The sequence below is a fragment of the Miscanthus floridulus genome, chromosome 8 (assembly GCF_019320115.1).
Source record: "Miscanthus floridulus cultivar M001 chromosome 8, ASM1932011v1, whole genome shotgun sequence".
Classification (NCBI taxonomy): domain Eukaryota; kingdom Viridiplantae; phylum Streptophyta; class Magnoliopsida; order Poales; family Poaceae; genus Miscanthus; species Miscanthus floridulus.
Genome location: NC_089587.1, coordinates 148,438,575 through 148,461,593, shown reverse-complemented (window position 1 = coordinate 148,461,593; position 23,019 = coordinate 148,438,575). Strand labels below are relative to the sequence as shown.

The 23,019-nt window shown below is 49.9% G+C and overlaps 1 protein-coding gene across 1 annotated transcript; it reads right to left on the bottom strand.

Moving 5' to 3' along the window:
* Positions 1 to 10,334: 10,334 nt before the first annotated feature.
* Positions 10,335 to 22,770, bottom strand: LOC136477345 (acetyl-coenzyme A synthetase, chloroplastic/glyoxysomal-like). The gene is made up of 19 exons (XM_066475471.1): positions 22,452 to 22,770; positions 21,927 to 22,073; positions 21,660 to 21,815; positions 21,400 to 21,522; positions 21,145 to 21,313; positions 19,293 to 19,375; positions 19,095 to 19,196; positions 18,936 to 19,024; positions 18,769 to 18,818; positions 13,824 to 13,864; positions 12,972 to 13,085; positions 12,368 to 12,444; positions 12,207 to 12,285; positions 12,027 to 12,095; positions 11,766 to 11,941; positions 11,628 to 11,684; positions 11,430 to 11,520; positions 11,235 to 11,333; positions 10,335 to 10,743 (listed from the first exon to the last, which is right to left on the bottom strand). Exons 1-19 carry the CDS (start codon positions 22,665 to 22,667, stop codon positions 10,558 to 10,560), a joined length of 2,124 nt encoding a protein of 707 aa, XP_066331568.1. The 5' UTR covers positions 22,668 to 22,770; the 3' UTR covers positions 10,335 to 10,557.
* Positions 22,771 to 23,019: the final 249 nt, after the last annotated feature.

The following is a 23,019-nucleotide window of genomic DNA, read 5'->3' as shown; positions in this document are numbered from 1 at the left end:
GCCGCAGATCAGATAGATGCTGGTGGTGGCCCCGCCCCGTGCCGTTCGTTCAAAGGGGCCTACACGCCAAATCCAGAGCCGTTCGTGTTCGTCCTTCAATTTCTTCCATTTCCACCTTTCCGTTACTGCGCGACCGGACTCCACTCACGTGGAGGAGGCAGTGATACTGACAGTGGGACCAGGCGGTCAGCACCATCGTCGAAGGGACCACAGGGCTGGAGCGGTGGAAGCATTTGATTCTGATCCGAGCCACGAGCCGACTTGGCATCCAAAATTTATAGTGCTAAATATTTGGCAAACCAAAAGTTAAATAAAAGTGTTGTTATAGATTTAGCAAGCTAAGGTCCAGTTTAGTTTGCAAAAAAATTTTGCAAAATTTTTCACATTCCCCGTCACATCGAATCTTTGGACGCATGCATGAAGCATTAAATATAAATAAAAAATAAAACTAATTACACAGTTTAGACGAAATCCACGAGACGAATCTTTTAAGCCTAATTATACTATGATTGGACACTATTTATTAAATAACAACGAAAACTCTACAGTATCTATTTTGCAAAATTTTTTGCATCTAAACAAGCCCTAGGTATGAAAGTTTGGTAAGTTTTAGTAGCAAACCAAACACTGACCAAAATCACAACTTGCCAAATCATTGGCATGACAAATTTTAGAAGCAAACCAATCAGACCCCAAGTCTTGGATCAAATTACAAACGCACCCATGGGAATTTGATTTGTCATCATCAAATAATTCGCATTCGCGTCGAAAGCAGGCAGGAAAGCAAGGAATCCGAGTGATGGTGGAGAATCAATCTGCTGTGTCATTTAGAGGTTCTTTTTTTTGAACGTAATGGTAGGAGCTCTGCCTTTCAATTAAGTGGGGAAAAGAGAGTTTATGTACAAACTAAGTTAGTCGAGGATAGGAAAGGAACCCCCCTCAAGCATGCAAGACACGGCCCACCGGAGAGGGGGCATCTGCTACACATAATCGATTGCTCTCTTCCTTTGCTCTATATCATCCTTTATCTCTGAGGCCACCTGCGGCACCGTCTGTATCTTGTTGTCGAAGATTCTCCTATTTCTCTCTTTCCAAATGTTCCAGAAGGTGTAGATTAGTACCCCGTTCAGCCTCCTACGTTCTGATCTTGGCACTTTCGTCGCCACCTCTTCCCACCATGATCTGATATCGGTGGGTTGCACCTGGGGTTGCTGCTGGATCTGAGTGAAGTTCTTCCACGATAGGATTTGATTCCAAACCCCCTTAGCGAAGGGGCAACATAGGCATAGGTGGAGGCCGGTCTCTAGAGGGCTATTGCAGAGCACGCATTGTTGATGGTGTGGCCACCCTCTCCTCTGTAGGTTTTGTGCCGTTAGAATTTTATCTTGCACTAAGATCCAGGCAAAAATCTTGCATTTGTTCTCCATATGCGCATTCCAGATCAACTCCGTACTGAAGGAGGCGAGCGAGCCTCTGACTGTATTCTGTAGGCCGAGCGGGTGGAGTATTTCCCATCACCGGTCCACCGCCAGGTGATGGTGTCCTGGACGCCCTGCTGCAAGTGCACATCTTGTATTCGTATCCAAAGGGACACAAACTCCTCTATGTGGACAGCGGAGATGATTTTCCTCTGTAGTTTGCGTATCTAATTGTTGTTCCGGAGCTCTTGTTTCACTGTTCGGTTTTTCCTTAAAACTAGGCAAAACATGTTTGGTGCTAAGTACCTCGGCGCGTGTCCATCGAGCCAATTTTGGTGCCAAAATCTAGTCTTTGCACCATCCCCCAAAGTTATAATGATTGAGGAGTTGAAGAGGAGACGGTCATTATCAGAACATGGAAGCTCGGAGCCGTTCCAAGGCTTGGAGTCATCCATCCATTCCTGCCAAAGCCATCATAACCGGAGGGCTCTCCCAAATCTATCAAGGTCGATGATGCCTAAACCACCCAGATCTTTTGGCCTGGTAACAGTTGGCCAGTTAACAAGGCAGTGTCCGTCATTGGCGTTCTCCTCCCCCTTCTAGAGGAATGATCTCCTAATTTTGTTGATCTTTTTCTTAGCCCATGAGGCTAGAGGAAACACTGTGAGGTGGTAGGTTGGCATGGAGGAGAGGACAGATGCTACTAGAGTGAGATGTCCCGCTCTGTTAAGCCATCTTCCTTTCCATTTGGGTAACCTCTGCCCGATATGGTCTATGAGAGGTTGCACGTGTATCTTTTGTAGTGCTCTGATGTGGAGTTGCAGGCCCAAGTACTTGCAAGGGAAGGTCCCTCTATGGCCATTGAAAGGTGAGAGGACTTGGTCTAGATCAACGTCTACGCAGCTGATTGGGTGCACCGAGCTCTTTTGTAGATTGATATGTAGTCCCAAGAATGATCCAAAAGCGTTCAGGATGGCTTTGACGGCTTGAACATCGTCTTTTGTGGGGCTGATGAAAATGGCGGCATCATCCACATACATGGAGGTTCTCCATTTTGCCGCCGCGATTGGTAAGGGGGTGAGTATCCCATGGTCGGTTGCCCGGTCCAGCAGCCGTTGAAGCGGGTCCATAGCAAGGATGAATAGCATGGGTGAGAGTGGGTCTCCTTGACGGACGCCTCTAGCATGGCTAAAAGCGGCCCCCTGTCGCCCATTAATCAAGGGTGTGGAAGTGGATGTACGTAGGAGGATAGAGATCCATTCGCGCCATCATTGTCCAAAGCCTAGGGCTTGCAGAATCTCGAGCAGGTACCCCCAATGAACCATATCAAAAGCCTTATGGATATCTAGTTTCATGAATAAAGTTGGTATCTTTTGCTTGTGCAACCTTTGAACCGCGCCCTGGACGTATAGGAAGTTATCATGGATGCTTCTCTTTTTTATGAATGCACTCTAGCAGTTGGAGACAAGTTGGTTGAGTCAGGGGGCAAGTCTGTTTGCTAACACCTTAGAGAAGATCTTTGCAATGCTGTGGATGAGGCTGATGGGTCTGAAATCAGTAACTCTTGTTGCATCTGTCTTTTTGGGTAGAAGGATGATGCAAGCCAAATTTAGCCATTCGAAGCCCTGGGCGTTCAAGTTGAATAGGCTGTTCATTGCCGCCATTATATCATCCTTAATGATTTCCCAACACGCTTTGAAGAAGGCCCCCGTGAAACCATCCGGTCCTGGTGCTTTGTCGGAAGGCATGGAATATATATTGTATTTTATCTCTTCCTGGGAGAAAGGCAACTCTAGATTGGAGAGATCGTGTTGGTTGTATCCAAGGGATTGCCAATTTAGTGTGGAAACTCTCTGCATGGCGGCGCCAATGTGATTTTTAAAATACTCACGAATGACCTTTTCTTTCTCTTGATGAGCCACCGCGACCCCCCCCCATCCGTATGTAGACAATGTATGTAATTCTTTCTCCGGCGTGCGTTTGCTCGAGTGTGGAAGAACTTTGTGTTAGCATCCCCACAGCGAATGTACGTTAGTCTCGATCTCTGTCTGATTCTTGATTTTTCGATGGCCGCGAGTCCAGTGCTACGGGCTTTGAGGCGGCAACATAGGTGAAGTTCTATGGCAGTGAGCAACCTATGCTCTTGGGCTGCTTCTAATTGTAGTAGCACTTCTTTCACTATGGCGAGCTGCATCCTTGTATCCCCTATCTTCTCTTTCTTCCAACGCTTGATACCTTTTGCCACACGTGCCATTTTGATATGCAAGCGTTTGATCAGGAGAGCGGTGGTGACCGGTCTATTCCAAATGTCGTGGACAAGATCTTAGAAGCCATCCATCTTAGTCCAGTGATTTTCAAAGCGGAAGGAAGTGCTGTGATTGTGGTCAAGTTGCCCCTGGAGTAGCAGCGGTGTATGGTCCGACATGAGCGAAGGAAGGGAGTGCAAGAAACACGATGGGAAGGACAGCTCCCACTGGGGGGTACATAGTAGTCTGTCGATTCTAGTGAGCGTGGGGTTTTGCTGTTGATTGCTCTAGGTAAATTGACGGCCATTTAGCTTTATTTCTTTGAGTCCCAAATGATCGATCGTCGCTCTAAATGCCCCCATGAGACGTCGGTTGAGATTGGCATTGTTCTTATCTTCCGCCTGGTAGATGAGGTTGAAATCTTCGAGGATGAGCCATCTATCATTCTTCGGTGGTGGAATGTTTTTCAGTTCTTGGAGGAATTGAAATTTGGCCTCCTCCCCTTGCGGCCCATATACCACTGTAATTTGCTACCTTTTTCCATCTGCCCTCATGTTGATTTGCGCGGTTATAGTGTTCGCGGTAAGTGCAATGTCGGAGAGGTCAAAGAAGTCTTCGTTGACCGCAAGGAAGATGCCTCCTTGTGTTTGTTCCGCTGGGAGCACACTATAGGAATTTCCAAATTTCGCTCCGACTGTTCGGCGAACCACATTACGTTCCATAGCTTGCATCTTTGTTTCTTGTAAACATACAATGGTGGCGCCAGTGGTTCTCACGAGCTCACTGACCGAGTCTTGTCGGGCGCCATCATTTAGCCCCCTAACGTTCCAATTAAGTACCTGGCAATTCATCTGTGCCATATGTCAACTAGTGGTACCCTATCTAAAATAATTCTTTGGACGGAGACAAGTAGGAAGCCATCTGTTGGTTCAGTATAGGCAACAGGCACCGAGTTAAGCACATAGAGGCATAAGCACACAAAGATTACGAAAGCATCAACTCGTGGTGGCCGATATAACTAAAAGCCGCTGGCTGTCGGCACAAAGATACAAAGCACTCGCTTCCTGCTCGCTGAATTCTTGCTACATCTAACTACCAGCTGACGATTTGTTGCAGTGGGGTGGGCTGGCGACTGTAGGTCTCTGGCTGTCGCCAAACCCAAGCAGCACACAAAAGATGTGGAGCTCGAAGAGCTTCTGCAGTGGCAAACGATTACTACCATTATTACATCGGACAACCCATTTGCGACAGCAGTCATCTAGGCGTGCGGCAGCGCCTCCTCAGCATCGAGGCCACACAAAGCCGTCATTGCCTTCACGGCGTCGTCATTAAGTGGTCCCTTGTACAAGCTGAAGTAGCGCAGCAACGCATCGTCATGGCTGAGTCCTCCCATGTCGAGGATGCCTAGTCTTTTCATTAGCACTAGCCTGGCCTTCGCTTGGGTGTCACCCCTTGGCCAATTCATGGCGGCTATGCGGACGCTTCTTCATGTCGGGAGCAGGGGCCTCTTGCATCGATGTGGTGTGCTGTGCTGGCGTGGCGGGACCTGCAAGATGGGTGGAGGCAGGGACTGTGAAATCCCCTGTAGGAATTCAGATACCAGTGCATCATTGGCAGTCGTCGTTTGGCCAACATTGTTTACCTCCTCAGCGTTGGCGTTCTATTCTGGCAGCAGTTGGTGAAGCTCATTTGCCATGCGTGTGCGGCTGGAGTAGTAACTGGGCATCCTGCGGACACGGCGCCTGGAGTAGATGGCGCCAGGGCGGAAACGCACCACCAGGGCGTTTCTGGCCTGCTGTGCGTGGGCGCAGAGCGTGCGAAGAGGGCCTGGCTGCCTGGCGTAGACCTGGCCCATGCAGAAGCATTGATCAGCCACGAGGCACGCACGCTGCTCTGTTACGATGTCATGGTCGTCGATGGGGGGGAACCTGCAGTTCATTCAGACAAGGAGGAGATACATTTCCGGTCAGGTGCACCGAAGAGGAGCCGTTCGTTGGTTCGTCTGTGCCCTGTGCAGTGGCAACTGGAGGGTTGTTCGGTTCACAGGTTGGAGGGGCAGAGACCGAAGGGATGAAGGGCGAATCGTCGCATTGACTGTGTTCTGCACGCACCTTGGGAGGACTTGGCGACGGGTGGTTGTTGTTGCCGTTGCCTCCGTTGAAGTCCGATGACTTGCAGCGCAGGCGCGACGATGGTGATTTTGAGCACGGCGTCGTGTTCCTCGGCTCCGAGCGCGCGCGCCTGTGCGGCCTTCGGTGGGGCGCCCTTTCCCTGCTTCGGCCCCTGGTTCTGCGGTGGACATCAGCCGGGTGGATGACGAGGTGCTGTCGAGCCCCTGTGCCAGTATCTACAGCGTCGCCTTGGGTCGGCTGCCGTGCACCCTTGCAAGCCGCGTCGCCGCCTATGGTCGTCTGGTGAGCCCCGTGGCCATCCGTGTCGTTGTGCAGTGGGCGTCGGCGGCCCCCATGTTCCGGGCTATGGTGTCATCGGCCACCGTGCCTAGACGCCGAGCGTTCCCGCTCGCAGTCCTTGGGCGCCCACGACAGGCTATGGGTGAGCCACGAGTACCACCTGTCCCCCTGGCATTCACGGCGCCCACGATGGTCGCTGTCGTCGTCGCGGTGTCCGCCTTGAGTGTCAGTCGGTGGAGGGTCGTGGCGGTCGCGCGGCATCCTCTCTCCATCCACGATCCCGTAGTCCCACGTGTAGACCCGGGGAGCAGCAGCCCGGCCGTCTCTGTCCGGAGGGTCCTCCACCATGTCAAGGTGCACCAGCACCCTGAAGGTGAGTCCCCGGCGGCCGCGAGCATCCTATGAACTGTGGGCCTCTGCCTTTCTGCATGACAAAGTCAGCCAGGTTACCTTTGGGATGTCGGACGGGTTGTGCGTCCAGGCCCAGACGCAGAGTGCCCTGGTGTCGGCACGGTCCAGCGAGGTCTTCTCAACGTAGTCGATGTCGCAAGCTCTGGCGACTGCCCTCTTGGCGATGCTCTCATTCCAGGCATGGAGGGGGATGCCTGAAAGCATCTAGGCCCCTAGTTGGATTTCGGTGATTAATGTCAATACAAAGATTACTATGACTAACGTGTGTTTTGCAGAGACAATTAAGTTAGGTCATGGTAATGGAGATCGATTGGGCAATCGAGGTTGTCATGCCCCTACGATGGAAATCGTTTCGGTTTTCAAAGGATGGACGACAAGGTTAAGGATGACTAGTTCTAAGTGTCGATTGGAGTTGGAGAGACACTTAGAGTAGTTTAGGACTTTGTTTTTCCTTTGGCCGTACTATGAAGGGGGGTATGAACGGGTAGCTTGACCTAGTTGAGTCTAGTGAGTTAGGTGTGGTGCACACTTGTTAAAACTAGCTCTAGGTAGCTCCTATGAATGCCCAAGATCCTTTGGAGCAAACTTCATTCACATATGTTCGGAAGTTGAAAGTGAATGGAGGGTCAAATACTGACCGGACGCTGGCTCCGGTGCGACCGGACGCTGGCCGCAGGGTCCGGTCAGTTCATTTGACCGAGAAGATCAAGTCTGGTGTGACCGGACGCTGGGAGGTCATGTGACCGGACGCTGAGGGCCAGCGTCCGGTCAACTCCAGTAAGGGTCCAGACTTGGAAAAGTGTGACCGGACGCGTCCGGTCAGTGTGACCGGACCCTGAGTATCCAGCGTCCGGTCGTTTACAGTAAGCATCCAAGAGCGACCGAACGCGTCCGGTCGGTACTGATCGGACCCTGACAGCGTCCGGTCATCACTTGAATGCTGGTTCACGGGTTGAACTGACCGGAGCGTCCGGTCATCACGACCGGAGCGTCCGGTCATCCCGCAGAAGCTCATAACGGTTCATTTTTCAGGCTGGCTTATAAATAGAAGCTCCACTCGTGAGTGGAGTATCCTTTGCTCATTCCAACAGCTGAGAAACACGTTTGTGAGTGCCAAGAAGAGCAAGATCCTAGTGAGGTGTTTGTGATTTGAGAATCCAAGAGAGTAGCCTCACTAGCAAATCAAGAGTAGCAAAGTGTGCATCCATCTTCTCATTAGGCTTCGCGTGGTCAAGTGAGAGTTCGTGCTTGTTACTCTTGGTGATCGCCATCACCTAGACGGCTTGGTGGTGATTGGGAGTTTGGTGTTCACCCGGCGGAGTTTGTGGGTGACCCAACTCAAGTTGTGAGCGGCTTTGGGTGATTCGCCGCGACGGAGTGTCGAAGAATCAACCCGTAGAGAGCACTTGATCCTTGTGCGGATCAAGGGGGAGCTACACCCTTGCGCGGGTGCTCCAACGAGGACTAGTGGGGAGTGGCGACTCTCCGATACCTCGGCAAAACATCGCCGCGTTCCTTTCTCTCTCTACTTACTTTGAGCACTTACTTTGAGTATTTACTTTGAGCAATTCAATACTTGTTTTACATCCATAGAATTGCTTGCTAGAGTAAGTTTGGAACATAGGTTGAGAGGTTGTTGTGCATTAGTTTGATATAAACACTTTTCTAGGCACAAGGGATTAATTGGGCTATCCGTAGGATTTGATTATTGCAAGAGAATTTAGAATTAGCCCAATTCATCCCCCCTCTTGGGCATCTTGATCCTTTCAATGCCCTCAAGGCATAGGCGGACGTGGAACTTGAGGTTGTAGATGTCTCTGTGTGTCACCAGCTGCCATGGCCTTGTGTGGATATCGAGGTTGCGATAGGGGAAGGTCCCCTGCGACACTGCTTCGTCACGGTGGTGTCGGTGCTTGAAGTCGACGAAGAAGTCCTCAGGCGCGTGCCTGACGACGGAGACATCCTCCGGACGAACCGGAAACTGGTGGCAGATGGCCTGCTTGATGAGCTCCGGCTCAACCACTAGGCGGTTCCCCCCCAGCCAGGCCACCATGCCATGCATGGCGAGGCGGTCGAGTTCCTGGTCCATAGAGTCTACGGAGAAAGCCACTGCACAGGTGTCCAGGGGACGGACAGAGGGGTCCCCGGGCCTGGCCATGCCGCTCACTTGCAGAGGTGGGAAGTTTGTGTCGTCGAGGGGAGGAGGAGCAGCCTTGGGCAGTGGGGGTTGCTGCCTGGCGGGTGAAGATCTGGCAAAGCACACATTGCTTTTATGTCCCCAGCGGCCACACGAGAAACAGCGCACTGGGTCTCTGCAGCTCGCCGCGGCGTGGCCAGGGGAGAGGCAGCGGAAGCATTTACCTCGCAAGCGCCGCAGCAGCTCCACACTGAGGTGATGATGCGCTGATATGACCTGGGTGGTTGAGGGTGTTGAATGCGCCTTGGTCTTGAACCCGGGGAGACGCCACCAGTATCGCGGGCGCACCATTGACCAGCCATCCTCACCTTCGCGTGAATGCGCCGCACCGGCCCTTTGCCACGCCCCGGTGACAGGTCTGGGTCTCCCCCCTCGGGAAGGGAAATCCCCCACAAAGCCGGGCGGAGACTGGAGAGTTGGAGATGACAGCCCGGCGGAATGAGCGCTGCGCCTCCCCGTAGCGGATCTGAGGCAAGATCTTGCAGGCGCAGCGCTGGTGGGGTAGTAACGCCTCACCGGACGGCAGCAGAGGGTAGAGGCGAACCTAACGCGTCTGGACGACGTGCCTCCCGTCCTTTCCGACCCGACAGCAACAGCAGCGGACGCGGCGGTGGTGGCGCCGAGGCGGAGGTCTGGCCTCGGAAAGGGGGCAGTGGACTCTCCGTGAGCCGCAGCGGATGCAGCGGCGGACGCACGGGGTGAGTAGCGGCGGGAGGGTTGTTCGATCTGTGGCCATGAGCCACCGCGAGCAGCGCGAGCGGGATGGGGAGGACGGCCGCGGGGAGGGGAGCGCGTAGAAACACGCGGGGACCGGGGGCCGCGGCCGGCGGCGGCGGATCTGGGCAGGTGGGCGGCGTACGAGGGCGGGGGCGGGGGTGGGGGCGGAGGAGGGGAGCGTAACGGTTCCATTCGCTTGGACCATTTAGAGGTTCTCAAACAAACTCAGATCTCGACCGATCTGATTGTCGTGGAATCTCATAACAAACACACCACCTAGCCGTAGAACCTGATGAGTGATGTGCTCCGCTAACGGTGATCTAATCTAGAAAGGTTAGTGGTGCGTTGATTAGAGCAGAAATCGAGGAAAAGAGAATAAAAAAAAAGATAGAGACCGAAAAAACAATGAGTAATGATAATGTTCGGATGCAGAAGTACGCGGCCAGGCCGAGTTTTGCTGTGCGGTCAAAACTTTGATGCCCCTCAGCTCATCTGAACATCTTGTACATGCCGAATATACTATTGATTACAGAATGAGATTTCACATGAGATACAGCACCTCTTTCGACAAGTTATCAAGGGAAACTACAACCCGTTCTTCTTAGAAGCTACCATCTAAGTTCAGTTCTTGAAGTAGCTTGCCGTGTTTCATTTCAGAAGCATGCCCTTGCTTTGTCTGAAACCAATTCTGTTTCAGAAACTCAGGAAAAAATGATTCTTTAATTTTGGGGAATGCAAAGTAGGTTTGATGAACTTATAAGTTCCTATGATAAGATTGTCTCTTGATAAAATACTTGAACTATGAACATGGTTAGAATTTCACATAGAAACTAAAGTCACAAAACCTAAATATCACTAATAATGCAGAAAGTAAAAGGACTTTATCAAACTGAATCCCCAAAACAAGGGCAAAGTTTATCCAAACGAAACCAAATGAAAATTTAACAATTTATTCATATATTTATTGTGTCAATCAATAATACATTCTGATGGACCTATCTTGATATCTGATACAAAAGTTTAAAAAGAAACATCAACAACATGTCATCACATCCCACTTAAGTTCTTGATATTGAAATGCACATTCTACTCATCGTACACACAGAAACTCAACATGCACTCAAAGGACATATCCACCATCCAAATTACATTGCAACCTAGCAATCGCTGAGCGCAATTAGCTGGTCAACCACAGCAGGTTCAGCAAGGGTGCTTATGTCCCCAAGTTCATCCAGTTGCCGTGCAGCAATTTTACGCAAAATCCTTCGCATGATCTTGCCACTCCGGGTTTTAGGAAGTCCCGGTGCCCAGTGGATCTTGTCAGGAGCTGCAAATGCCCCAATCTGCAAAACAAGGCATGATAAAATCATGTGAAGATGAAGCTTACTGTATTTTTTTTGTTTAAATCATGCGAAAGAATTCAGCACTACAGGTAACAACGCAGATTTCTTTCTTTTTACAAATCAACCCAAAACCCACTCCAGCCGACTAAATTCTATTTCACATTTTCACCTCATTGCTAGAATTCTAGTTCATTTTTTTTCTTGGATTAAGAGATCAAATGAATTAGATGGTTAACCCAACAACACATTGGTTAACCTGCTGGCATACCTGATTGCAGGAGCCAATATAAGAAATGGCATGTCCAACAGGTTCAAGATTAACAGACTCCTACATCTTTTGTCTGCCCTATTTTCTTTGTTGTCTTTCAGTTATAATCAACACAGAGCTCACACCATTTTCCTGAACTCCGAAGGGTGTTTCATCTAGAGATTGTTGACTATCTGTACAAAATGTGACCTCTTCGGTCATAACATCCAAATAAACAAAATACCTGGTTGCGCACTGTCATTATAAGGCTTTTTCGTAGTTCCTCACTATACGGAACACCATCCACCAAAGTTACAAAAGCATAAATTCCTTGACCTTTGACCTGAAGGTAATTTATTAATTAAGAATCATATATGGTAGGATAGCAAAGATAACGAGGCTTGAAAAGGGAGATAAAAAATAGCAGCAGCCTATATACCTCATGCTCAACACCAACAACAGCAGCCTCTGCACACTTTGGATGTGACACCAAAGCTGACTCAACCTCGGCTGTGCCGATTCGGTGTCCACTAAATATTCACATGAAGGGTAAGATAGTTATCACTTGAAAGTTGCCAATGCCATTCACAAACTAAAATTCTACCAAGTGACGACAAAAACCAAATAAGTAGCTTACCTGACATTTATGACATCATCTACTCTTCCAGTCAGCCAGTGGTAACCATCTTTGTCTCTGAAATGAAAAGGCTATTAGCTGAACTAGTTTAGTACGTTTCAATCCCATATAATTAGGATAAAAACTATGGTAACTTACCTGCTGCAACCATCACCAGTGAAATAGTACCCAGCAAATGGTTTGAAGTATGTGGTCTCGTATCTCTCATGATCTCCATACAGAGTCCGGAAAGCCCCAGGCCATGATTTCTTTATGCAAAGATATCCACTACATTCCCCCTCAATCTCTTGCCCTTTCTCATCAACAATGACCGGCTGTAAAATAAACAGACAGCAGTTCAGAATTTTAAAATAAATGGATCATATATCTTTTTAGATATGATAGATATATTGGGTTTACCTGAACACCAAAGAAAGGAAAGGTTGCAGAACCTGGTTTTTGAGGCCAGGCGCCAGGCAAAGGGGTGATCTAAAGAAAGCAAACACAGCAGTTCATATAACATTGACAATCACAATTGTTTTGTGGCCCCAAAAAGAAAATATCAAATGTCACAAGAGGTGTAAACTGTAAAGATCTTACCATGAAACCGCCAGTTTCAGTTTGCCACCAGGTGTCTGATATGGGGCACTGGGAATCCCCAACAATATTGTAGAACCATCTGAAAGGAAGTAAAACAGACATATGACCTTATATAATTATGTCTGCACAAATTGTTAACAGTTGGCAAAAAGTCCACGCACCTCCATGCACTAGGATTGATTGGTTCACCAACACTTCCCAGGACTCGGAGAGACTTTCGAGAGTAACGTGTAACATACTTCAAAAGCATAGCGGAAAACAGAGATAAGGAATATTCAAAGTCGGTATATGAATAAAAAAAATTAAATGACTCAATTGTTGACATTATCTAAAACTACTAGTCATCCCATAAGAATTCAGCCTTGAAGTAGAAGAGGTTAGTTATTAGCAATGAAAAAAGAAGCAACAGCCAGAGATCCCCTCCCAATCATTTTAAGACAATCAGGTTGACTTAAGGCCCTATTTGGCAAGGATCCAGCTCTGAGCACCAACAAATAACTGGAGTTTGTATGTTAAAAATAAAGAACCTTGAAACTCTTTTTTTTTTCAGAATAGAAAGAAAACAACTCAACCAAATAACTCAGGTGTACCCACAGCTTCAGATCCACATATCTATGGAACTAGAAATACTTGGAGCTGGAGCTCTAGCAAACAGGACCTAAGTAATAGAAGTAATTTGATACCCAGCATCACATGACGTCTGGTTCAGGTAACAGTGTAAAGTTACAAAATTAAATCATGTATTGTGAGAGAAGCTGTGCATACCTCAGTGCCATCACGCATGAGTGAACGAACAAGAGTTGGGGCAGTATAAAATATTGTCACATTGTACTTGTCCACAATGTCCCAGCATCGGCCCGAATCAGGGTAATTCGGAGTCTACATTTATGGTTCAAAGGAGTACTTTAGGAATAAGGAAATTGGAAAAAAAAAGGAGAACCCAGTAGGCAGTAGCTCACTGAAATTTGAGAAAATTAGAAAACATCCAATCACTACACCAAAACAAATACAGCAGCCAAGCATTGCTCAAACAATAATACTATGTGAAGAATGAACTTGTTATGACCGGCATCCCCTACAGCCGTCGCAGTCCAGCTAGGGGCTAGGAGGGGAGCCGGCCATCAAAGGGCTATGGCCCATATAATTGTCGCAATTATAGTATTTCTAGAGGGTTATTTTATAATTATCGCTATTAGAGAGACATATAAATATCTGTAAGACTCTATTTGGGAAATTAAGCAGAAACATATTATTGTTTCCGGCTTCCTCAGGGAGCCGGGAGAAACCCTAGCCGACTCTACTGTTCACGCGTGAACAGTGCCGTCGTACTGTAGCTGCGCGAGGGTTAGGCTACAGCCGCCGCCGCCCATCCTCCACCACGGCGTCCAGCCGCCAGCAACGAGGTTCCCAGCCTGCTCCACCTCCCTCTCACCCCTACAGACTCCGTGATCTACGCGGTAGGATCCGTAATCCTATCAGAACTGCTATAAGTTCTCAGGCAAGAAGACAAGTTCAACAAAAGAAATGAGAAGAAAACTATCAAACCAGATAATTTCTTTTATTATCAGATACCACAATTTAATTTACACATTGACCAAAAAGCTTTAAGAAAAATACCCCTTCAAAAACGAGAACCGTAGCACCATTCAGGAGAGGACTGTAGAATATGATGTTGGGGCAATAAGCCACACTCTCAATGGGAGAGGGGCGCCTATATTATAGGGCAGCTGCTGCTGCTATACATGGCAGTTTACAAATACAAGGACAGGAGTAAATCTCTGATCCTAATTGACTGGACTGCCTAAATAAGCAATATACAATCTCCTATTGCCTAATATATGCAATATACAATCTCCTATTGCCTAATACCCGCCCGCAGCCGAAGCGGGAGGCTTGCGGACGCACAGGCTGGTTCTGAACTCTTGAAACAGCGGCGTTGGGAGCCCTTTTGTCATAATGTCAGCGAACTGATGAGATGAAGGAACATGAAGGACTCGAATCTCGCCAAGAGCCACCTTCTCGCGCACAAAGTGAATGTCAATTTCAATATGCTTCGTGCGCTTGTGGTGGACTGAATTGGCCGTCATGTAGATGGCGCTGACATTGTCGCAGAAAACCACCGTGGCCTGGGGCAGCGGAAGATGGAGCTCCTGAAGGAGTTGCCGCAGCCAACAGCACTCGGCCACAACATGAGCCACAGCACGGTATTCGGCCTCAGCACTAGAGCGGGAGACCGTGGTCTGGCGTTTGGAGGACCAGGAGACCAGGTTGTCGCCGAGATAGACGCAGAAACCAGAAGTGGACCGCCTGGAGTCAGGGCAACCAGCCCAGTCAGCATCAGAGTATGCGGTCAGTGTCTGGACGGAGCCGGCGCCAATGTGAAGACCGGAGGAAAGCGTGCCCTTCACATAGCGCAGAATGCGCTTGATGAGCGCACGGTGGGGCTCCCTTGGGGCGTGCATGAAGAGACACACCTGTTGAACTGCATAAGCCAGATCAGGACGCGTCAGAGTCAGGTACTGAAGAGCCCCTGCTAAGCTCCTGAACTCTGAGCTGTCCTTGTCTGACAGTTTGTCGCCGTCATGGGCGGAGAGCTTGGCCTGAGTATCAACAGGGGTTGACGTAGGATGACACTCAGCCATGCCCGCCCGCTGGAGGAGATCGACGGCGTACTGTCGCTGTGACAGGAACAGGCCGTCGGGGGTGCGGGTAACGGCGACGCCGAGGAAGTGGTGAAGAGCACCCAAGTCGGTCATGGCGAACTCAGACTGGAGTCGTGCCATGAGTCGCTGCAGAAGAGCGGGAGTTGAGGCGGTGAGGATGATGTCGTCGACGTAGAGCAGCAAGTAGGCGAGACTCGTCCCCTCAGTGAGAACAAAGAGGGACGTGTCGGAGGCGGAGGTGACGAAGCCGAGCTGTTGAAGGAAGGCCGCGAACCGCTGGTACCAAGCGCGCGGGGCCTGCTTCAATCCGTACAGGGACTTCTGCAGGAGGCAGACGTGATCTGCAGCGGCGGGGTCGACGAAACCTGGTGGCTGCTGGCAGTAGACCGTCTCGTCGAGGTGGCCGTGAAGAAAGGCATTCTTCACATCCAGCTGGTGGATCGGCCAGGCGCGGGAGACGGCAATGCTGAGAACGGTCCGAATGGTAGCCTGTTTGACCACCGGACTGAATGTCTCGTCGTAGTCAATACCTTCTCGTTGGGAAAACCCGCGGACCACCCAGCGGGCCTTGTGACGAGCGAGGGACCCATCGGCATGGAATTTGTGCCGGAAAATCCACTTGCCCGTCACAACGTTCGCGCCAGGAGGGCGCGGAACAAGACGCCAGGTGTCGTTGTCGACGAGTGCCTGGTACTCAGCCATCATCGCAGCCCGCCAGTTGGCATCGGCGAGGGCGCTGCGGTAGTTCGCCGGTAAAGGCGATGGTGAGGGCGAGAAGGTGGCAGCGAGCCCCTCGTAGCTCACACGCGGGATGGCGCCGGTCCTGGTGCGCGTGAGTGGCGGAGATGGGGTTGCAGCCTGAGGCGCCGGTGCTGTAGGGACAACCGATGGCGCTGGCACCGGCTGGGGTCGTCGACTGTAGGTCCGTGGGAACGGAGCCACAGGAAGGCCAGGCGGGGGCACGTGACCACACCCGCCCGGTGGTGGAGAAGCCGAACTGGGGCTAGGGGGCACAGGGCCGCGCCCCCCAGGCAGGAGAAGAGCCGGGTCATCATCAGGAGGCGGCTGCACAACGTCCAGGGTGGACGGAGCAACCGTGGTCGTTGAGGAGGGACCTCGACCTGCAGGAACAGTAGAGCAAGGCACCGAAACCGAATCGTTGTCTAGAAGGAAATCCAGGGAGCGAGGGAATGGGAGGACGCTGGCAGTGGAAAAAGGAAAAACAGTCTCATCGAACACAACATGACGAGAAATAATGATGCGTTGAGTTTCCAGGTTAAGACACCGATAACCCTTATGAGAGGATGGATACCCAAGGAAAATGCATGCCGCGGAGCGAGGTGCGAGCTTATGTGGGGAGGTAGCCTGTAGGTTTGGGTAGCATAGGCACCCAAAAACGCGAAGGTGGCTGTAGGTGGGTGGCTGTCCATGGAGGCGAGTGAAGGGAACCTCATGGGATATGGAGGAGGAAGGGCGCCTGTTGAGTAAGTAGCAGGCGGCAGCGAGAGCCTCAGCCCAGTATGCAGGCGGCATGGAGGCGTGGAGCAGCATGGTGCGAATTGAGTTGTTGAGGGTGCGGATGGTGCGTTCCGCCTTGCCATTTTGAGGGGAAGTGTATGGGCAGGAGAGACGGAGAAGTGTTCCCCGAGCAGCGAAGAAGGTGGTGGTGGCTGTATTGACGAATTCGGTGCCATTGTCGGTTTGGAAGCATTTTACAGGGAGGTTAAATTGGGTTTGTGCAAGAGCTGTGAGCTCAACTAAGTGTTGATGGACCTCGGATTTGCGTCGGAGAGGAAAAACCCAACAATAGTGACTGTAATCATCCAGGCAAACTAAATAGTATGAAAAACCAGATATACTAGGTATTGGAGAGGTCCAAACATCACAATGAAGTAGTTCAAACGGGGCATGGGAACAAGACTGAGAGGCACTGAAGGGTAGACGCGTATGCTTGCCTAGTTGACATGAATGACAGAGGGAGCGATCTACTTTATTATAGGAAACAGCATGTATTTTATTTAACTGTTGTAATGCAGCAGGGGCTGGATGGCCGAGACGCTGGTGCCACAGAGTCGACGAAACAGCCAGGAGAGCATGTGAGGAGGCGCCAGCGGTCGGAGGGATAGCAGGTATGGTGTAGAGATCACCGGTACTATTGCAGCGATGAATCACGCGTCCCGTCTGGGTATCCTTAACAGAAAAACCAAGAGCGTCAAATTCAAGAGAGCAGCGATTTTCACGGGTGAATTGACGAACGGATAAAAGATTACGGACGAGGGAAGGGGCGACGAGAATGTTATTGAGGGAGAAGTTTGCTGTGGCGGTGGGTAGGATGGAGTGACCTCTAGACGTGACCGGAATACTAGTGCCATTGCCTACTGTTATAGAGGAGGTGGAGGGGGGTAGGCGCTGGAGGAGCATACCATCGGAGGACGTCATGTGGGATGAAGCGCCGGAGTCAACGACCCATGAGGGGCTGCCCTGGACAGCCAAGTGCTGCAGGGCAGTAATGAGGTCGGCCGAGTCCCATGTCGGTCCGCCAGTGTTGTTGGAGGAAGCCTGGACGGGGGCGAACGCCGTGTGCGCCTGAGGAGAGGCACCGAGCACCCCCTGATGGCGTGGGGGCTGCCATGTGTGGCTGCCAGGGGCGCCGGAACCGCCCTGGTCGCGTTCCCAGGGAGGTATGACGCGGTCGCCGGGGTTGACACGTGCACCAGTCCAAGGATCAAAGCCCCAGGGCTGACGCTTGCTGTCACGCCGAGGGTTGTCGCGGCGGCCGCCGTTGCCGTGCTGGTGTTGGCGCGGCTGCTGATGCTGGCGCGGTTGCTGCCGCTGGCGCGACTGCTGCTGTGGGATTCCGGCCGGGGGGGCGCCACTAGGGGCGCCGGTGAAGGCAGCGAGAAGGGCCGAAGCGGCGCGGACCTTGTCCTCGTTCTTGAGACGCAGCTCCTTGAGGAGGAGTTGGTTCCTGGCAACAGCAAAGGTGAGAGGTTCCTGGGCGGCGATGTTGTCGGCGACGGATTGGTACTTCTCGTTGAGGCCGCGGAGCAGGTTGAGGACGAGGTTGGGCTCGGTGATGGTCTGCCCGACGTCGCGAAGATTGTCGGCAGCCTCCTTCATGCGCACGCAGTACTCGTCGATGGAGGAGTCGCCCTGGGTCAACGAGTGGAACTCGTGACTTAGGAAGACGGCGCGGGGCGCCTTGTTAGCCTGGTATAAGGCGGCGATGGCTGTCCAGAGCTGGCCGGCGGTCTGCTGGGCGCCGGTCATAGCGAGGTTGAGGACGGAGTCGGAGACGGTGCCGAAGATCCAACTGCGGATGCAGAAATCAGCCTGCACCCATGCATCATCAGTGGGCGTAGGGGAGACGACGTCAAGGTGCGAGAGCAGCCCGAATTTGCCACACATGGCGTTGAAAGCTGTGGACCACTTGGTGTAGTTGGAGGGTCGCAGCTCGAGGGTCATGGGGATGTGGGTCTTGACGTTTACCAGAGCATATGGGCAAACGGTTGGGTTGATGGCTTCAGCCATGGCTGGAGAGGTGGCGGAGGTGGTGGAGGATTCTGTGGTCATGACGGCGCGGCTGTTTGGCGGCGCGGCAAGGTTTGGGCGGCACTCAGGGAGAGAGCGGCGCAGGCTTGAGGGAGGAGAGGGAGGGCCAAGATCAGATGGCTCTGATTACCATGTAGAATATGATGTTGGGGCAATAAGCCACACTCTCAATGGGAGAGGGGCGCCTATATTATAGGGCAGCTGCTGCTGCTATACATGGCAGTTTACAAATACAAGGACAGGAGTAAATCTCTGATCCTAATTGACTGGACTGCCTAAATAAGCAATATACAATCTCCTATTGCCTAATATATGCAATATACAATCTCCTATTGCCTAATAAGGACCATATGTTACATAACTATGTCCAGTAATCCAGCCACAGTCTGCAGTGCACCTGGTGCAAACAAAACAGTCGGGGTGGATAAAGAAATAGCAGCTTCTATGAATAATTCCCCACAAAGGAATGAGGGTACATGCTAAAAAACACAAGAGCTTATGTGCTACCACCTACCAGTATATGTCAGTTGGCTTGTAGTCAAATGCGTAATTAAATGTTGTTGCAGTGTACACCATGTAGCCCCCAGAAGTATGCAATACACCCTACATAAGCTAAGAGAGATAAATATCCAGCTAATGCAATAGCTACTTAATCCAGCTCAGTTAGAAGTACCTTTGGCTTCCCTGTGCTGCCACTTGTGTACAAAAGGAACAATGGATCCTCTGCATCCACCCATTCCACATCACATTTGGTTGGAAATTTGGTCACAACATCCTGGAAGATATTGTGCAACAAATTATAACAATTTAGCAATGTTATTCACAGTAGATGACTACTGTATATAATAACAAAGTTTCTATTTAGGAGCACCTGCCACCAAACATCCCTTTCTGGTTGCCATTTTGTGTCTTCCCTCTTCATGGCTGACTGATTTTCATACGTCAAGCAGAGACCTAGTATTGGCACAATGAAAGTCTGCATCAGTGGACTATAAACCAGGGTATATTCAATGGTTCTCAGATGGGCTCATTGAATGAACCACATGCCAGAAAAGAAGTTTCTTTGACTATCAAGTTAGAATATAATTGAGGACTTGAGGTTGAGTACACTATAAGCCAAATGCAGCAACATAGGATACCCAGGCCAATGCAGTGGCTAAACATCATCCAAATGCGACATTTTATATGATTCTGAAAAGTAAGTGGCTGTTTGCATCACAGGGTCTGTTGAAACAAATGTTTGTGTTAGTTTTAGTTTGTTTTTTTGTTCACATTTGATTGCTTCTGTTGGGTTTCAACTCTAGCCTACCCCAACTTGTTTGGGACTTAAAGGCTTTGTTGTTGTTGTTGTTGTTGTTTTTGTTCATATTTGGTAAGGGTAGGATATTGCCTAAAAATTAGCTTTCAGTTTTTCTGTTGTTACTCTTATTATTTTGAGTTCCACGGAAACCAGGTGTGACTGAATTTCAGAAAACTAATACTTTGAATTTCACTTATCCTATTTTACTATATACTAACCAAAGAAGATGTTAGTCTCGCAGAATTTATATCCTATGGTTTTGGCGTAACATAAGATACAAACAACCCCTAAGAGTAATGGATTATTTTCTGGTGCCTCCTATATTGCCGGCAACTGAAATATCACCAGAGATCAGTTAACGACATCCGTAAAGCACTTCCTGTGAGATTTGTACTTTGGGACGGGTTTTCCAGCTTCGGATGTGCTCTTGTTGGTCTAAAGAGTTTCCCTGGGAAGAAGGCCAGCACAGCAGTGGGCAGCGAAACATTGCTGGCCATGGATGGCATTCTGCTGGTTGTGTAGTGTTGTGCCAGTGGCGTCAAAGCAACCACCGAAAGATCTCAGTGTGTGCTGAAGTTTGCTAATGGCTCACCATTGCATGCAGGGAGAAACAAAGGGCGTGTTTAGTTTCCCTGCTCCACCCAGCTTGCATGCATGGAGCCGTATAAAGCTGCCCGAGCAGGATGTTTAGTTGGCCGCTCATGAAAGTAACCAAACAACATCTCAGTTTTTTTGCATCTGCTCATGCAACTTCACCAAACGCTTTCTTTTCTGAACTGCGTCCCCTCATCCAGGATATACGATGCAACCCCCATCCGGCAACCAAACACACCCCAAGAGAACATCGTGAGAGAGGAAGAGGTACAGATTTGGAAAACAATGTTTGAATGGTTCGGTTGTCATCCAACAGTCAGCATTGGTTGATGGAAAACTACCTTATTTTTAGCCACGTGTGACATAGCAAATCCCGTTTCTGTATCCCAATTCATGTACCTCGGTTTTCTTATCATTTAGATAAACAATAGATGGCCCCTCTTAACTTTGTTGTATTAAATCAAGTATGCTTGTGACCTGTGATATATGAGAGCCCCCCCCCCTAATTTGCAACTTCACGAAATTAGTTACCATTAATTGCCCCATGAATGTTTTATTAGACAAACTTCCTCAATTGGTTCTTTACCCAAATGTGGGATTAGTTTTGCTTGCCTCCCATAAATGAGCAACTACAGAAAAAAAATAACACATTGAGAACCCTAGTGTAACCCTTAGCTCTGTGTCTATCTTCATATGAGGTTTGTTTGGCATGATGTCGCAAGAAAACATGGATGGACAATGGGAAGAAATAACGAGTACAAAATAGCTGCCACCTGACAAAAGCTCAAAGTTATTGATGCGAATACCCAAACCAGATCCCAGTGCATACCTACAGAGACTCCATTCTTCTCACTTTCCACTAAAGCTGCATCCACTATATCTTTGAGAAAGATGGGTTTGACTCCCCGCTTCACAGCATTGCACGTGATGACAAGCTTCGGCTTGCAATCAACAATCCTTTGGGCTAGAGAATCTGCTGAGAAGCCAGCAAACACAACCTGTACAAGCATGATGCATCACAACATAGAAAAGAAAACCGTTGACAAAACGACCAATATATATAGCTTGTAGTTGTAGCAATTACCGAGTGAACAGCACCAATGCGGGCACAAGCAAGCATGGCAATGGGAAGCTCCAGCAGCATTGGTAAGTAGATAATAACAGCATCACCCTTGCCGACACCAAGGCTCTTCAAGTAATTTGCAAGCTACAAACATAAAAGGACGGCTTAGACTTGGTCATCTTCTTTGAGCCTCTGAATGCAAGTGTTGACATGTGTGCTAGTACATTTGCCACTCTCAGTTTTACTTTTGGCAAAATTTTCGGACATGAGCATGCATTTACCTGGCAAACCTTCTCCAGAAGCTGGGAATAGGTGAGCTTCCCATCCTGACCAGGCTCATTACCCTCCCAGTACATTGCAATCTTGTCCCCATTGCCAGACTCGATATTGCGGTCAACAGCGTTGTAACATATGTTGGTTTTCCCTCCCTTGAACCACTGTACAGGACCAAGAACCATAAGACGAATCAGAACCACTATACTATACCCGTTCTATTCCAAAGGAATGCTAAGTTTAGCTAATAATAACAACCATCAAGCAACGCTTACGTTGATCTGGACGGGTCCCTTGGTGACATCGAGGTTCTCCGAGCAGACCTCGGCGGGGTTCCACTTCTCCTTCCAGTAAAAGGTCTCGGCAATCTCCGACCAGAACCCGGCTGGGTTCTTGATGGACCTCTCATACATCTCCCGATACTGATGCCGATCATGAAAAATCACAGCAAGATCACAATGCTATTACATCACCAACTGTCGAAAACAAAATGAAAAACAAACACCAGTGCAGATAAATTGTCGTTCCCAATTTGGCCGTACTGTTCATGTCCCATAGTTGTCCCTGTCGGACTTTCCCAACAAGCCTGATCATGACTAACCTCTCTCCTCTCATGCTTGCAAAGTTGTACGATGCCCAAAATGAAAAGCGCCCAAGTGCTAAAGCAAACGCCTTACTCTAGAGCAAGCCATTGATTGGATAAAAAGACTCGATTTTTGCATTTGCTTCAACAGCAAGAATCAAGAAGCGCACGCGCGCGTCTGACGAGTACTAAGTTTCGGTTTGTTTGTAGTACACACCTGTTTCGGAGAGGAGACGAGAGCGTTGGCAGAGAAGTCGGAGCTGGGGAAGATGAGGTCGTTCTCCTCGGCGGCGAGCGAGTCCCCGAGCACGACGGCGTTGATCCCGGAGATCTTGCCGGCGCCGGAGGGCAGCTCCGACATGGACTCGACGTGGCGGAGCTTGTCAGAGGAAGCGCCCTCCGCCGACGGCTGCTGGCCGTTGGCCGTGCCCATGGCGGTGGCTGGCGACGGCGACGGCGACTTGCGAGCAGGGGCGGGAGAGGCAGCGAGATCCGGGCGGGGGGTGGGCGGCAGCGATGGCTACCGGTGGAGTCTTCTCTTTATAATCGGTGATGACCGATCGATCTGTGCCACTGCTAGCGCCAGTGCTACCGGGAGTACCGGCCGAGTCCTCAGTGCTGACTTCCCTTCTCTTTATTTATTTTCCGTGATGACGATGAGATGAGATGAGATTTTCCTGCTAAATCGAATTGAATAATGCAAGAGCTTTGAGAGCTTTGAATGGTACTGTATTCCTTTGGTTTCGAAGTGTACGGGATCTCATAAAGTCAGACTTAGTTGGGCT

Coding starts and splice junctions, on each gene's coding strand:
- LOC136477345 (XM_066475471.1), bottom strand. CDS start 22,667: ATGGGCACGGCCAACGGCCAGCAGCCGTCGGCGGAGGGCGCTTCCTCT. Junction 21,816..21,926: donor AGGGACCCGTCCAGATCAAC/GTAAGCGTTGCT, acceptor GGTCCTGTACAG/TGGTTCAAGGGAGGGAAAAC. Junction 18,819..18,935: donor AAGCCAACTGACATATACTG/GTAGGTGGTAGC, acceptor TGTTTGCACCAG/GTGCACTGCAGACTGTGGCT.